The sequence below is a fragment of the Microcebus murinus genome, chromosome 20 (assembly GCF_040939455.1).
Source record: "Microcebus murinus isolate Inina chromosome 20, M.murinus_Inina_mat1.0, whole genome shotgun sequence".
Taxonomy (NCBI): Eukaryota; Metazoa; Chordata; class Mammalia; order Primates; family Cheirogaleidae; genus Microcebus; species Microcebus murinus.
In genome coordinates, this window is record NC_134123.1 from 2,284,140 (window position 1) to 2,301,411 (window position 17,272).

Genomic DNA, 17,272 nt, shown 5'->3' on the forward strand with positions numbered 1-17,272 from the left:
GCGCGGTGACTCACGCCTGTAATCCTAGCTCTCTGGGAGGCCGAGGCGGGCGGATTGCTCCAGGTCAGGAGTTCGAAACCAGCCTGAGCAAGAGCGAGACCCCGTCTCTACTATAAATAGAAAGAAATTAATTGGCCAACTAATATATACAAAAAATTAGCCGGGCATGGTGGCACATGCCTGTAGTCCCAGCTACTTGGGAGGCTGAGGCAGGAGGATCCCTTGAGCCCAGTAGTTTGAGGTTGCTGTGAGCTAGGCTGACGCCACGGCACTCACTCTAGCCTGGGCAACAAAGCGAGACTCTGTCTCAAAAAAAAAAAAAAAAAAAAAAAAGATATTTGTGAAAAATGTATATATTAAATATAACATAATACTAAATGGCAAAAGACAATGTTTTTCCCCCAGATCAAGAACAATAAAAGGATATCCACTTTCCCCACTTCTATTCAACATTGTACTGATGGTCCTAGGCAGTGAAATAAGGCAAGAAAAAGAAATAAAAAATGTATATATAATGTGAAACCACCTTTATTTACAGATGTCATGATCATATACATAGAAAATTCATAGAAATCTATAAAATACTACTAGAATAAGTGAGTTTTAGGAAGCTTACATATAAAGTCAGTATACAAAAATCAACTGCATTTCTATTTATCAGTAGCAAACAACTGGAAAGTAAATTTTTTAAAAACAAACACTTAAAATAATGTTTAAAAAGCATAAAAAGGCCAGGCACGGTGGCTCACACCTGTAATCCTAGCTCTCTGAGAGGCCGAGGTGGGAGGATCACTCAAGGTCAGGAGTTCGAAACGAGCCTGAGACCAGCCTGGGCAAGAGCGTGAACTTGTCTCTACAAAAAATAGAAAGAAATTAATTGGTCAACTAAAAATATATAGAAAAAATTAGCCGGGCATGGTGGCACATGCCTGTAGTCCCAGCTACTCGGGAGGCTGAAGCAGGAGGATCCCTTGAGCCCAGGAGTCTGAGGTTGCTGTGAGCTAGACTGATGCCACGGCACTCTAGCCAGGGCAACAGAGTGAAACTCTGTCTCAAAAAAAAAAAAAAAAAAGCATAAAAATATTTTCATAGAAATAAATGTAACAAAATATGTGCAAGACTTGTATAGTGAAAACTTCTCACTGGGAGAAGTTAATAATCTAAACAGATAAAGAGATATATACCATGCTATGGTTTTGAATATGTGTCCCTCCAAAATTCATATGTTGGAACTTAAACCCCAAGGTGATGGCTTTAAGATAGAGGGCTTTGGGAGGCCGTTAGGCCATGAGGGCTCTGCTCTGATGAATGGGACCAATGCCTTCATAAAAGAGACTTCAGAAGCTGCCTGGCCCCTCCATCTCTTCCTTCCTGCTAGGATGCAGGAAGAAAGCTTCACCTTAGAAACAGAGAGTAGCTCTCACCATACAATAAATTTGCCTGTGCCTTAATCTTGGGCTTCCAAATTTCCAGAACTGTGAGAAATAAATGTCTGTTGTTTATAAATTACCCAGTCTAAGATATTTTGTTATAGCAGCAGTAGTAGAATTACACATCATGATCACGGGTCAGAAGGCAGTGTATTATTAAGATGTCAGTTCTCCCCACATTGATTTATGAATTTACTGTAATTCCAAACAAAATTCCCACAACCTTTTTGGTAGACATTGACAAACTGATTCTAGAATTTATATGGTCATGCAAAGGACCTCAAATAGCCAAAACAATTTTGAAAAAAAGAGAACAAATGACAATCTGATTTCAGGACTCACAGTAGCAGGGTTCAGAAATATACCCACACATAAGTGATCAACTGACTTTTGACAAAGATGCCAAAGTAATTCAATGGAGGAAAGGCAAGTCTTTTCGACAAATGTGCTGGAACAAATGTATATTCACATGGAGAATATAAATCTTCACTATTTGTATAGAAAATTCGTACACAAAAATTACTTTGAAATGGATCATAGACCTAAACATAAAGGCTATAATTACAAAATCTGTAGTGCAGGCCAGGTGTGGTGGCTCACGCCTGTAATCCCAGCACTCTGGAAGGCCGAGGCAGGTGGATCGTTTGAGCTCAGGAGTTCGAGACCAGCCTGAGCAAGAGCAAGACTAAAAAAAATAGAAATTAGCTGGACAAATAAAAAAAAAATGTATATAAATTAGCTGGGCATGGTGGCGAATGCCTGTAGTCCCAGCTACTCAGAAGGCTAAGGCAGGAGGATCATTTGAGCCCAGGAGTTTGAGGTTGCTAAAAAAAAACAAAAACAAAAAACAAAAACCCAAAAAACTAAGAAGAAAAAAAATAAAAAAACTTGTAGTGGAAAACTTAGGAGAAAATCTTTTCATTCTTAGAATGGGCAAAGATTTTGTCCCCAAAAAAGCACTAACCATGAGAGAAAAAAAATTGATAAATTGGACTTCATCTGCTAATTAAAAGAAATGGTTAAAAACATGAGAAGGCAAGCCACATCCAAGAAAACAAGCTATTTAATACTACAAGTAAGAACCAACAGAAATAATAAATAACAGAATTAGACCCTCAAGAAATTTAGGTAATGGGATTATTGAATATAGAATATGAAATTTTTAAAATATTTAAAGAAAAGAGAATAAAAACAAGGAAAAGCTCACAATAATTATATATGACATAGGAGTCTTATTCAGAATATATAAATATTATTACTCAATAATACTTTAAAAAATTTGGCAAAAATTGTAAAACAGCCTGACCAAAAAAGATATATAAACACATACAAAGATGTACTACATCAACAGTCATCAGGGAAATGTAAATTAAAACAATGTGGTAGCACACTCATTAGCATGATTAAAATTAAAAAGATAAAATCATACCAAGTGTCTGTATGCATGCAGAGCAAATGGGACTTGCATACATTGCTGGTTAGATTGTAAAATGGTATAACTTTGAGAAAACAATGTGTCAGTTTCCTAGAATGTACAAATATTCTTAGTATACAATCTAGCAATTCTACTGTTCAATAGTTTCATGATATATATACACACATATCCACACAAAGACTCATATGTCAAAGTACACATACACAGCAGCTTTCTTCAAAGTGAAAAACATTCATATACAGAAGATAAATTGGAGCGTACTCACCCATGGAGCATTACTCAGTAATAAAAAGGTATGTACTACTGGTACACACAACATGGATTAATGGGAAAAAAAGAGTGAAAGAAGCCAGGAACAAGAGTATAAAACATGTAATTCCATCTGTGCGGAATCCAGAACACACAAATATACTCTGTGGTGACAGAAGGCCAGCCAGTGAATGCTAGGCAGGAGGGGAAAGGCTCAATGGAATCTTTTGGGGGTGTTGGAAAGGTTCTATATCTTAATTGTAATGGTGGCTACATGTGTGCATATATTTATCAAAACTTATCCAAGCTGACATTTAATTTGTACACATTTTATTAGGTATAAATTATACTTCATTAAAGTTAATAAATGATTTTATATCTGTGTTTTGGAGAATTCCAACATGAGAAATTAAAGTGGTCCTGGGTTGAAGGTGCGCTCAGAAGCCTCTGGAAATCTCTTCTGGAGATAACGTCTCACACCAGGCTCCTTGGACTCCGGCAGGCACAGAGCCTTTCCACAGACATCTTCACAGCAAGGGAAAGTTAGTGGCCACCCAAGGAAACCAGCTACTGTGAACACGGGTCAACAGAGAACACGGGATAACAGAAATAAATCCTCAAAAAAGTTAGGTAATACAATTACAGAATACAGAATGTAAAATGTTTAAAATGGCTAAAGAAAAAAAATAATTTAAAACACAGGAAAATAAATCATTAAGAAAAAGCAGGCAGATTTGAAGAACTAAATAGAATTTCTGAAAATAAGCAATATAATCACTCAAGTTAGGTACATGTTGGTCAGTTAAACAGAAGACTACACATGGCTAAGAGAATATGTGTCAAGATAAAAATATGAAGAGATGAAAATATTGGAAGATTAAGATATGAAAGACAGAATTTTCCAGAATTGATAAAAGATATATGTCTTTAGATTCAAGAAGCATATGGAATCATAAGAATATGTAAAAATAAGTCCACATGTAAACATTGTAGCAAAATGGCAAAACAGAATATTGTAAAATCAGTTAAGAGGGAAAAGACAAATTATAGACACAGGAACAGGAATTTGGATTTATAAAAGAAGTCACATGATCATGAAATAAGCACTGAGGAGGGGGGAAGGCAGGCAAGACCAATGTATGTAACCTTAACATTTGTACCCCCATATTATGGTGGAAAAAAAAAGAAATAAGCACTGAGGAAAAATAGCTATCAATGCAGGCTTTCATACCCAGATAAACTCACACAGTAATGAGGAAACAGATGTTCTCAGGAAAACAAATATGGAACAGATCACCAGGCAGAGTATCAGTAAATAATTTCTAAAGGAAGGCAGAAGGAAAGTGATCCTAGATGTAAAGTCTGGAATTCAAGAGGGTATGGAGAGCAAAATAACTGATAAACAGAGAAAAATCTAAATATTTACCTTAAAAACAAAAGTATTGACCATTTGTAGAACATATAAAAGATAACTGAACAAAAATAACATACAAGGTAGAAGAGGGGTGAGTAGGGCCAAGGCATTATATATGATTGCTTTGTTGAGAAAACGGGTAGAAATATTATTAGACTTGATGTGTGCATGAGAAACTCTGAAGACATCCACAAAAGTAAGAGTACATACCTTCTATGCAATACATATACAGGAATGATAAACACCAAAACCAGGATCTCTGGGACAATGGGGCGGGAAGGAGGAAACTGGAAGTGGACAGGGATCACAGCTGACTTTTATTTACAGAATATTACTTCTTAAGCAGGGCTCTGGGTATGTGGGTGCTCATAGCTCTATGTACCTTTGCATGAGTCTGAAATATTTCTTTAAAATAGAATTGAACAGCATTTACAGCATTTAGGTTTTTTTAGTGGGGAGGGGACAGGGTACCACTGTCACCCAGGCTGGAGTGCAGTGGTGCCATCATAGCCCACTGCAGCCTTGAACTCCAGTTAGGACTACAAGCATGAGCCACCAGGCCCAGCCAATTTTTTTTTTTTTTTTACTTTTTTTATAAAAACGGGGTCTCACTATGTTGCCCAGCCTGGTCTTGCTCAAGTGATCCTCCCGCCTAAGCCTCCCAAAATGCTGGGATTACAAGTGTGAGCCACCATGCCTGGCCCAGTCTAATATTTTAAAGTGTTAAAAATTAATTTTTGGTTGGTTGTTAAAGTGGCATGAACATAGCCACAGCTATGCTGGGTTGCTTCTGACTGAAGTTTCTTTAGGAGATGAAGTTTCCATGAAATAGTTAATTGCTTTCAGTTTCTCCATCTCCAATAAAGTGACAAAAAGGTAACTGAGAAAGAAGCTGTTTGTTTTCTTGCTAGTGGAGCATTAGTATTCAACAGTGGCACCGTACTACATTCTGGGGCTGCCACTGAAATGCCATTAAATTCCAACGTTACACATCTGGCATGCTGCTTAAATGCACTTCCGTGTGTTAAAATGTAGACACAGTCCACCAAACCAATGCTCTCAAAATGTGGGTTTATGTAAACCTGCAATTAAAAACGCTGTGCAATCACTTTCTTTGCCTACCTGATGAGGGGAGAGAAGCAAGCTGTTTTTTTCAGGGTGAAGAAGTGAGAAAGTCAGCTCAACACAGAATCGTTCCCACACATGAAGACACGGCTCTCGATGAAGGCGGTTTCTCCGTCCACGTCTCAGCCTACCAATGACCCGCACCATTCGGGGTGTCTCCTCATCTCACTGGCAAACCTGGGAGTTTCTTCGGAGAACCTGGTTGGGTGTGGCAGCATTTCCTTCCTTAAAATAATCTGTGCGCTTTTGCTGGTAATGGGGGGAAAGGCAGACTGGATCCTCAGGAAAGGAGGCAGAGACAGCAGGGCAGGAAGGACTGAGCGCAGCGTGGGGCCTGCTCACTGCCCGCGACGGCGCGAGTCTGCGCTCCTGGCGGGAAGGCAGGGCCGCCGGCCGCGGACGAGGGCCCGGGAGCGCGGCAAGGGCACACGTGGCGGGAAGGCAGGGCCCCCCCCCCGCCGCGGACGAGGGCCCGGGAGCGCGGCAAGGGCAGGGCCCCCCGCCGCGGACGAGGGCCGGGGAGCGCGGCAAGGGCAGGGCCCCCCGCCGCGGATGAGGGCCCGGGAGCGCGGCAAGGGCAGGGCCCCCCGCCGCGGACGAGGGCCCGGGAGCGCGGCAAGGGCAGGGCCCCCCGCCGCGGATGAGGGCCCGGGAGCGCGGCAAGGGCAGGGCCCCCCGCCGCGGATGAGGGCCCGGGAGCGCGGCAAGGGCAGGGCCCCCCGCCGCGGACGAGGGCCCGGGAGCGCGGCAAGGGCACACGTGGCGGGAAGGCAGGGCCCCCGCCGCGGACGAGGGCCCGGGAGCGCGGCCAGGGCAGGGCCCCCCGCCGCGGACGAGGGCCCGGGAGCGCGGCAAGGGCAGGGCCCCCCCGCCGCGGACGAGGGCCCGGGAGCGCGGCAAGGGCAGGGCACGCCGCCGCCAGCAGTTACACGTGGCGGGCTGGGCAAGAACCCTGCACAGAGGGGGACACAGTGAAGCTTCCTTCCGAAGCACGGGGCATTACCCTATTTCTAGTGGTGAAGATCTGAGGGATTCACGTCAGAAAAGAACTTAGGACATAATTATACCCACAGGGCAAAACAATGTCAGCAATTGCGACTTCAAATTCAAAGCAAAAATTTATGCACAGATATAATCAACCATAAAATTGCCTCTCATATACATAGCAGGTAGTCGTGGCTGTTCAGCCTGCTATTGAAACCAAATTCAGAAAGAAAAACTTTCCTGATTTGGTCTTTTGATTATTTTGGCCAAAAGAAAGCAAAAACAAACATTCTCTTCCAGGAAACCTACTTATTTTTTTCACCACAACAGAAAAATCTCCACATAGAAATGTTTCGGCTACACTTTCTCCTTTCGGGTGTAGGATGGGCTCTGGACATGAAAGCTTATATTTCTTTCCTCAGTGACACAGTCACCTCCACTCTTTTGCTCCACCGTTTTCTCAATCAGCTGTCTCCCGTAATGACAGGGTTGCGCACTAGCCCTGCAGTCTAGGGATCCTAGTGTCAATGTGACTGGAAACAGGAAAGATAATGACTCAATTATGGGAATAACTTTATAGAATCTGAGTAGAATTTTATCCTTTATTCATTCTTAGACAATTTCATTGTACTCAAAGGAGATTTGATGAGTGACTTAAAAGGAACACCACCGAAGAGTTAGGATTTAATTGTAACCTAATTTATATTTCAAATGCAGAATCAAATTCAATATATTTTGCTATCCTTGGGAATGAAATTTCATTGTATGTTTTTATTTTAGCTGGGGAGACCAAGACAGCTGACAGGTGCTCATGCAGGAGGAAGACCAGTCCTGTTCCAGCTCTTCAGATGCTGCCGGATTCACTAAGATGAATCTTGCTTTGATAGTTTTCCTGCAAAAATAAAACATGTTAGATCTTCCTCAACTACTTCCTCAACTCCTTACCCTAGGAGTTGGAATATGCCTTTGTCTTCCTTTTCTAGCTTTGTATTAGTTCTATGGCCACTTAAAAAATGACCTCACATTTAGTGCTTAAATAACAAACATCATCTTGGTTTCTTTGAGTCAGTAGTCTGGGCCTGGCTCCTGGCCTCGCACAGGCTGCAGGCATCTGGCAGTCCCAGCGCGGACGCCTTCCACGCGCGCACTGCTGGCAGGGCCCAGTTCTCTGTGCCTGTAGAGCAAGGGCATCTGCTCCGTGTTCAGTTGTTGGCTGGAAATCTCCATTTCTTGTCACATGGGCCTTTGCATAGAGCATCTCACCACCAGAGCAAGGAAGAATGAAAGAAAGAGTGGGCAAGGCAAACAGAAGCCAGAGTGTCCTTCTGTCACGCAGGAGTGACATCTGTCACTTTTGCCATATAATACTCACTGGAAGCAGGTCACCAGGTCCAGCATATCAGCAGGCAGGGATCACTGGGAACCATCTTAGAAGCTACTTACCACTAGCTTTGTTTGTTTTAATATTAGAGCTAACGAGTAAGGAAATAAGACTACCTTAACACTGAATTTGCAAGGCACAGGGCCTATAGGCTATATATTTGAGCCAGTTGCAACAAGTTCACTCTGTTCCTTGTGCTCATTTTCAGAGCTAAATTGTCTTATGCAGTTTACATATTACAGTGATAACTCAAGGATACAGAAAGAACTCCCCTACTATTCAAACATGATGTCAACTTTTTAGTTCAAAATTTGTGAATACTTCTCTAAAATACCTTTTAATATAATAGGACAATGTTATCAATGGAAGAATAAAACTAGACCTGAAAAGCATGGTTTAACTCTTAGATTTCTGATGAAAATTTCTTCTAGTAACCAGCAGCTACTCAAAATGTTTCTCTGAAGTATGCACTGGCTCAGAGGCCTAATGGCCTCAGATATTGTGGAGTATGACAGAGTTTGGAAGGTGAGAGCACTTTTAAATAAAACCTGTTCCTCGATCCTAAGTTACATTAAGTAAAATTGCTCTGTAACTATCTGCAGAGACAGAGCAGTGGTAACTACCATTTTTCTTCTTCCTTTGCTTTCCCTTCATCCATTTTTACTAAGCTATGCCCATGGTGGATGCCTTCCACATCTCCGAAGGACAGGTTGGCTCTGACAGCCCACAGAGTGTGCAAGTCTTCACTGCATCTTTCGTGACTGGACACAGTGCAATGCATCATCAGGCAATCTAATACAAAACGCATTTTTAAAAATTTTAGGTTGGTGCAAAAGTAATTGCAGTTTTGGACAGTAAATTTTAAATCATTATAACTAGACTCAAACACATCTTTTTTTTTTTTTTTTTTTTTGAGACAGAGTCTTCCTCTGTTGCCTGGTCTAGAGTGCCGTGGTGTCAGCCTAGCTCACAGCAACCTCAGACTCCTGGGCTCAAGCGATCCTTCTGCCTCAGCCTCCCAAGGAGCTGCGACTATAGGCATGCCTACAGTCGCCAGGCCACCATGCCTGGCTAATTTTTTCTATATATTTTTAGTTGGCCAGCTAATTTCTAATATAGGCATGCCTATAGTCGCCAGCCACCATGCCTGGCTAATTTTTTCTATATATTTTTAGTTGGCCAGCTAATTTCTATTTTTAGTAGACATGGGGTCTTGCTCTTGTTCAGGCTGGTCTTGAACTCCTGACCTTGAGCGATCCTCCCATCTTGGCCTCCCAGAGTGCTAAGAGTACAGGCGGGAGCCACCATACCTGGCCTATCAAACACATCTTTATTAATCAAAATAGGAACCATTACAATGAACACATTTTTGCCAATGAGAAATAAGTTTGTTTACTCCTATAGAATAAGAATCTGTGCTTTGGGATTTGATGAACTCTTGGAAAGCATTTTCTGCATCCTACTGGTTGTGGAAGTGTTTTCCCTGCAAAAAGTTGTTGAGATGCATGAAGTGGTGGTTGGTTGGCAAGAGGCCAGGTGAATGTGGTGGATGAGGCAAAACTTCATTGCTCAATTCATTCAACTTCTGAAGCGCTGGCTGTGCAATGAGCAGTGCTGTCGTGGAGAAGAATCGGGCCCTTTCTGTTGACCGATGCGGCTGCAAGTATCCCAGCTTTCAGTGCGTCTCATGGATTTGCTGAGCACACTTCTCAGACATAATGGTTTCGCTGGGATTCAGAAAGCTGTAGTTGATCAGACCAATAGCAGACCATCAAACAGTGACCCATGACCCTTTTTGGTGCAAATTTGGCTTTGGGACGTGCTTTGGAGCTTCTTGGTTAACCACTGAGTTGGTCATCGCAGGTTGTTGTATACAGTCCACTTTTTGTCACACGTCACAATCCAACTGAGAAATGGTTCGTTATTGCACATAAGAGAAGACGACACTTCAAGACGACGATTTTTGGTCAGCTCAGGAGGTACCCATTTATTGAGCTTTTTCACCTTTCCAACTTGCTTCAAATGCCGAACAACCGTAGAATGGTTGATGTTGAGTTCTTTGGCAACTTCTTGTGTAGTTCTAAAAGGATCAGCTTCAATGATGGCTCTCAATTGGTTGTTGTCAACTTCGGATGGCCGGCCACTGCACTCATCTTAAGGTTAAGGTTCTCATCTCCTTTGCAAAACTTCTTGAACCACCACTGCGCTGCATGTTCATGAGCAGCTCCTGGGCCGAGTGCGCTGCTGCTGTTGGAGTTGTCTCTGCTGCTTTACAACCCATTTTGAACTCAAATAAGAAAATTGCTCTTGCTGTACTTCTGGCCCAGGGGGCCAAAAAAGAAAAAAAAAGAAAAATAAACAAAAATTTTTTGAATAATAAAATGTAAAAAAAAAAGGAAAATTGCTCGAATTTGCTTTTTGTCTAACATTATTTCCATAGTCTAAAATACATATAAAATAAACAGGAAGTAATATATCAGCAAAAAATAAAGTAATAAATGCACATTAAAATGATGTATAACATAATCACATTTAATAATGTATTCCAGTATCGAATGGGAAATTTAACCAATGCTAAAAACCGCAATTACTTTTGCACTAAGCTAATAGTTCATGTGCACTTAAAGGTTAATTAATCTGAAATCATAAGCTGGTTCTAAGTGTAATAACACAAGGTTGCTTTTATTTTTTGTCATAACTATGCTTATTTTATTTTGGAAGCTAGTGAATAGAGAAAATACCAATTTTGCCCTGGAAAGAAATACAGATTCTGCTGCCAAAAGTGGTCTAAATTCTATGGAACTTCCAGAGACTTTAGAAATGAAAGCAAACAAGGAACTCTAAACACAAGTTTTTAATTCCAGGTCAAGGTTCAAAATTCTTTTCTGTAAAGTGTCAAATCTAGGATTAAGCATATGAGGATTCATATATATATATATATTTTTTTTTTTTGAAAAATTTACTCTACATAGTACATATTAAACATACACCCTAGTCATCAGCTTCTTGGGCTTTTGTAGTCATTAAATAAATTGCAGAAATATATTTAAAGAGTTAATAAAACAAATTCAGAATTTTAAGTTGTTATTAGTAGAGGTATATAAAACGTAGATAACTGATTTTGCAGGAAACTAAAAGAGATATCCCAGGTCACTTTTTCATTTATTTTGGCTCAGAACTCAAATCATTCTCTGAAACTCAAGAGATATAGCACACAAATGTTTAATTTCTAGGGTATACATTGTTTCTTTTAGATTTAAAAAAAGATCACAAAAGCAAAAACACAGAAGCTCTGTCTAGTATCAAGCCTATACACTGTTAACAAACATTGTTTATTAAGAATTCACAGTAATTGTCTTGCAGAGTTTTCAGGTGCCAAGAAATCATGGCAACAAAACTGTAAAATAACACAGTATTATGTACATAAAGAAAAAAAGGTGAAATATAATGTTTTGAAAAAAACTATTATAGAATAAATTACATTTTAAATCAGCATGATTGACAAGCTTACATGAAACATCTGGGCTGCTATTTAGACTGCTTAACTTTTACAATTTTTAGCTGGGAAAAGCAACAAGACAGCAAAAACAAACAAAGAGTGCTGGGCTAGGAGTTCTGAGACATGGGTACTCACTTTACTTCTTTGGGTTCCAGTCTTCTCATTAATAAAGTTGGAACAGATCATCTTCCTTGGATCTTTAAAAACACCAAAAACTCAAAGTTCCTTTTGGGTCTAATCAGTGTGATTCAAGGCATATTATTTTTTGTATTTGTGATAAAGTAACATGAACAATATAGCAGATGTCACTTTGCAATACGAGCATAATCTCCTTTAATTGAGAATTATTCCTGCAATCACAACCAGGCTTTCCCCACCCCACGCTCCTGAAACAAGGAGACATACTTATCAGACGAGAGCAGAACTATAGAAACGTTCGGAGGCAGACATTTAGGAGGTTCTTTTGATGCCTAATAATTACATGGCACCTGACACTGACAGAAGCGCTGTTAAAGGAGCCTCTTATATCTCTTTCGTGATATGAAATGTGAAAACTTTTTGCTTTTTGTTAAACCTTTCGATTTAATATTCCGCCACCCCTAAAGAAATAACACACTTCAGTCCTATATACTTCAGAATTTGGGATTAGAAGCTTTTAATTTGTGCGATTAATTTGTGGGCACTTGGGGGTTGATATTTTGTGTTAAATTTGGAATGAAAGATAATGATGACAATATTATAGAGCTAGATGTCCTTTATGCTGTTTTGGAATTGATGGCTAAATTTCATGTCTTCCATTACTTAAATTTATGGCTTTCACTTTAGTAAACAATTTGTAAAGTTAACCCACTAATCTCAAAGACTATATATGCAGCAATAAGCATTATTCTGGTAATAATGCCTAGAATTTATTAGTTACATTCTCTGTTTCCTAAATATAGACAAAATGTTTGACTACAAAATAAATGAGATCTAATACCCACCTATATAGTTCAATGAAGGCATGTAACATCTGCAGTCTAAGGTAGGCTTAGTTATTGATCATCTGCTTCTTTAGGTCTGTCCCTGAAAACAGACTGAGCAGAAACCAGTGTTCCTGGACTACATTAAATCATGCCTTCTCTTGATTTGCCACTATGACTTTTCTCTGCATTTGGCATCTTTTTTAAATTCTGAAGAAATGTTATCCTATATAAAAACCCTCATGCTTTAGTTCAAGAGAAAACTAGCTTGCTTTTGCAGATATGTTTGTTTTCTACTGTGAAAAGCAGTAACTCTCTTTTTTTTTAGCAGTCAAAAAATTTAGAACCAAATTTATTGTCCAAGCTTTACTTGCTGAGTTGAATGAAACCACGTACTTCTGTGCTGTTTTACCGTTAAATCTTCTTTAAAGGCTCTGTATTTTGTAGGCCTCTTCACGACCTTTTAAAAGAAAACAGGAAACAAATTTCAAAAATAAAAATATAGTTACAAATGACTATAGATAATATATTTAAGCATAGTATATTATTTTCTACTGTAATCTAGAGGTTAAAAAGGGATTTAACAGCTATTTTTATAACAGACATAATTTCACATTGAAAATACGCTAATTTCCCTTTCATTGTCATGAAGAGTGAGATAATAGTTGTTATATTAAGTATTCCTTATGCTGTTCAAATGTTGGCTGGCATAAGTTACCTATAAAATGCCTATTCGACATAACTATTGAAAGAACTTAACCGTCTGTGGTATTACTTCATTGAACACTATATTCATGAAGTCTTTTTTTTTTTGAGACAGAGTCTCACTCTAGCCATGGCGTCAGCCTAGCTTACAGCAACCTTAAACTCCTGGGCTCAAGCAATCCTTCATGAAGTCTTTTTAATCTTTCCAAGTTGTATTTTTAAAACAGGAAATTATCCTAATTTTTAAACAAATTTAAATCATGAATATATTATGAGGTTTTCTTATCTCCTGAATATTACCTACTTTGTTAAAAATTAAAAAATTTGATATAAGAAACATTTTGACACATAAACAGTGTTATATGTATATCATATTTAAGGTCAGTTTTTGCTAATCTATGAAAACACATATATGTAATATTTAAAAGAGTTAATGAAATTCAGTGCAACTTCAACTTCTCATTTCATTGAGAGTTTACTACAAAAAATATAGGAAGTGAGAATTTACCTCCTTTAAATGGCATGTCTGTATTAGTTACAATTTGACAAATGAATTCCTTTCCATATATATCTTAAGATCCAAAATCTCAGTGCCACAAATAACATGATTGAAGGATCATGTATAATGTATATTTTAATATATAATTTATGTGGGGATTTAGAGCAATAAATTTCACACAGTGAAAAATTTTTCATAAACTAAATATAGTAACAAAAGGAAAGTAAAGGTTATGTATACATCATCAAGGTCTTTACAGTAAGTTATAGTGTATAGTTCCATTATAGCATATTTGTACACAAAGCCCTTATTGTGAACACTGAAAGAAGTCTGTCATTAGGTCTTAAATCTCGATTTAATAAAGTTTATAGAGTATCAAATAATATCAAAGGTCTAAAAAAAACACAATGAAATTTTATATTATGTTTATGGTATGTAAAACAATAAAAAAAGGTTTATGAAGGAAACCTTAAAAAAAGGTCAAAAAGTGGTTTTAAAAAAAGTAGAAGTTATTATTCTTGATGAGAGCTGGAAAAATGTATTGTCCCAAGTAGGAAACAATCTAAAGGCCATTCAGTTTCTCAGAAATTTTCCTTTAACTCTCATATAACCTTGGTTAGCATATGCCATAAGACAAGCTAATACAAAGGGAGCCAAGTAATCATTTTGCAAAAATAATAGAAAACACAGTCTCGTGATGAGAAACATTGGAAATAAACATAATTACAGGCCTTCCCAAAGGTGAATTAAATGGCTCTGTTTACAGAAAAGAATGGGCTGTCATGCATATGACCAAACTTGCCAGATTTCAAAGGCTTGCCAGTTTTTTTTTTTTTTTAAAGATAGCCTCGCTCTGTCAACCCCAGTAGAGTATAGTGGCATCATCATAGCTCACAGCAACCTCAAACTCCTGGGCTCAAGCAATCCTCCCACCTCAGCCTCCCAAGGGGCTGGGACTACAAGTGCTCGCCACAACACCCAGCTAATTTTTCTATTTTCAGTAGAGAAAGGGTCTCATTCTTGCTCAGGCTGGTCTTGAACTCCTGAGCTCAAGCAATCCCCTGACCTTGGCCTCCCTGAGTGCTAGGATTACAGGTGGGATCCACTGCGACAGGCCCAGAAGTTTTCAAATTTTTAGTCATAAATGGCAATGGTGCATACATCACAGGATTATGTAATTTTCTAGTATAACTAAGACAAAATATGATTTAAAGGTGATAAATCATATCATCTACTACTTCTCATAGAGAATAAAGACTAAGGATCCAGAAGTACAGAAAATAGTCCAGAAGAAACAGATGGATGAACCATAACTGGGTCTTCATTGGCACAGTAACTAGCTATATTTTGACAAGTTCAAACAAATGCCTACACTGAAGTATGTGGTATATTAACCAACTTAGATTTATGTAAGAAACTGAAATAGTAAAACAATAGGCTTATAAAACAAATTAGAGAAAAGAAAAATAAAATGCATGTAAAGAAGAATATTATTTTTGAGTTTATTGTGTGATGAAAATATTGACAGAGCTAGATTAGCCAAGAGCAGAATTCCTGATGCTGAAATTAATAGGCAGCCTGAACCGTGCGTGAGTGGTTCAGCAAAAGCACTTCGCTCTTCAAATGCTATTTAACTGGTGGTGCTTTCTTTGTATGATGCCAGGCAACAGATGATTATTATTTTTTCTACTGAATATAGTAAGCTTCTTGGTTGGTTTAACACATAAAGACTGCCCAAGAGAGAATAAAAACATATCATTACAGGAGGTTAAGGGTAAATAAAGGTCTTCCTAGTTTTGACAGGAAAAAAGGGTTGGCTGTGGAAAACAGCATGGGTGTTTTGTAGGGGGCATAGACATACTAAATAATTAACATCACCTTTAGTGGAAGATTAAAAGTCGATGGATATGGATGCTTGTGCAGAATCTTCTCTCCCCCTGGCGTAAATTTCACAAGGAATCTCCTCCATTACTCTGTCTTCTAGGGCCTGGTCGGGGCACTCATGTGCCTGTTTGAAGGTGTAGCTGCTTTTCTTGAAGGTGCTATTGAATGTTTTCATGGGCTGTGGTTGTGCAAAGTCATTTCGGAAAGGAAGCTCCATGGAACTGAGGTTGGTCCTGCTCTGTTTGACACTGGGCGCTTGCGCCCCACAGTGATGGTCGTGGACACACCGGGAGGCAGTGGAGGAGCGCCGCATCCTCTGGTAGCTGTCCAGCTCTTCCGACAAGTCTGCCAGGTCTGCAGAAATCTCTTTGTCCCTTAGTGAAAATAGTTCATAATGAGGAGGATCAAACACTTCTTGGAACCCAGTTTTATTAAAAGCAGTTTTGCAAGCCATGACCTTTTTTCGAGGCTGTTTCACTTGTACTAAAATAGAAATAATGAGAAGGACCAAGACAATCCCTGATGTAATGCCAATAATTGTTCCATGAGTTTTAGTGATTTGTTCAAATAGTCCTGATTTTTTCTTTTCTGTGGAAAGAGAAAGAGAAATATTAAGGTTTTCAAAATTCATTAATAAGAGTCCTGGCACAGATTGAAAGGTTATTTATAGGTGTAAAGCAGAATGCTTGGGTCAAATATACACAGACAATGAAATTTACAATTAGGTTTTTAAACAAGTAAAACAATTATTACATTTTCTATTTTGACTTCTGGTTAAAGCCACCAATCACAACATAGCCAGACAGATTACATGAAAGATAAAGTTCTTGGTTCCTTTATCCAGAAGATACATGGATGCATATGATTTGCAAATCAAATCAAATACATAAATACAGAATGCCAAAATAAATACTTTCATTCAATCAAGTTTTAGCTATCTACTCTATGGTAGGTTTGAGCAACTGCCATGCTTAAGAATATCCATAATATTTTTACTGATGGACACCAGGAAGAGAGAACTAACATGACTAGACTAACCCACTCAGGTATATTATCATGGTCTACTGGTTTTGAATGACTATCTAAAAATACTTCATCTCAAGTATTTAAGACAGCCCTTCCTGTTGTATATTGGTTTTGGAGGAAAAGAAAAAAAAAGAAAGAAATAAAGAATAAAAAATTAAGAGTATTTAATTAAAAAATAAGACAGCTTTATCAGATTAGATCACCTTTTTTTACTAAGATATTTATTGAACTCTTAGAAGATAAAAGGCAGATAAACTACTTCTGAGACAGTGATTTACCGACCAGCTTGCAGACATTCGGCTATGACCACAAGCCATATTTACCTTTCACAGAGTACATACTGGGAATATAGCATAGAAAACTTACTGAAATTTTCTAAAAAAGCAGTTCCTAGAATAGGTCTACTTTTACATTGCAAGACTGAATCTGTCAGTTGATTTTGATTAAAGTTTCCAGATATTAATAATTTAAAAAAGAACAATACTCCAGGCTAACATCTAAATTATTTTGATAACTAAATAAGATATCTTTATAATACAAATGACAAACTTCAGTAAAAGTAAGAAAATAAGGGCAGGAAATATGATACATTTCTGAACAACTTAAGGTAAAAAACAGTTTGTAAACAAAAATTGGTTTCATTGAGAATAAGTATTTTTCTTTGCTTTTACCACATCCT

General features: G+C 38.5%; 1 protein-coding gene and 1 long non-coding RNA gene across 5 annotated transcripts in view; both read right to left on the reverse strand.

The window, feature by feature from the left end:
- Nucleotides 1-504: 504 nt before the first annotated feature.
- Nucleotides 505-6,035, reverse strand: LOC142862599 (uncharacterized). Its single transcript, XR_012913663.1, has 2 exons — nt 5,651-6,035; nt 505-853 (listed from the first exon to the last, which is right to left on the reverse strand). It is a non-coding gene; the product is annotated as an uncharacterized LOC142862599 (long non-coding RNA).
- Nucleotides 6,036-6,651: 616 nt separating this feature from the next.
- Nucleotides 6,652-17,272, reverse strand: part of NETO2 (neuropilin and tolloid like 2) — a 70,840-nt gene continuing 60,219 nt past the window's right edge. For 3 of the 4 annotated variants that reach the window (XM_075995603.1, XM_012773849.2, XM_012773848.2), the window contains 2 exons: nt 15,562-16,155; nt 6,653-12,939 (listed from right to left, as the gene is read on the reverse strand). In XM_075995603.1, coding sequence (XP_075851718.1) covers nt 15,575-16,155 — 581 coding nt within the window. In that variant the 3' untranslated portion in view covers nt 6,653-12,939; nt 15,562-15,574. Of the gene's footprint in view, nt 12,940-15,561; nt 16,156-17,272 lie in introns of all 4 variants that reach the window. The other variant, XR_001156322.2, reaches the window with a different exon arrangement.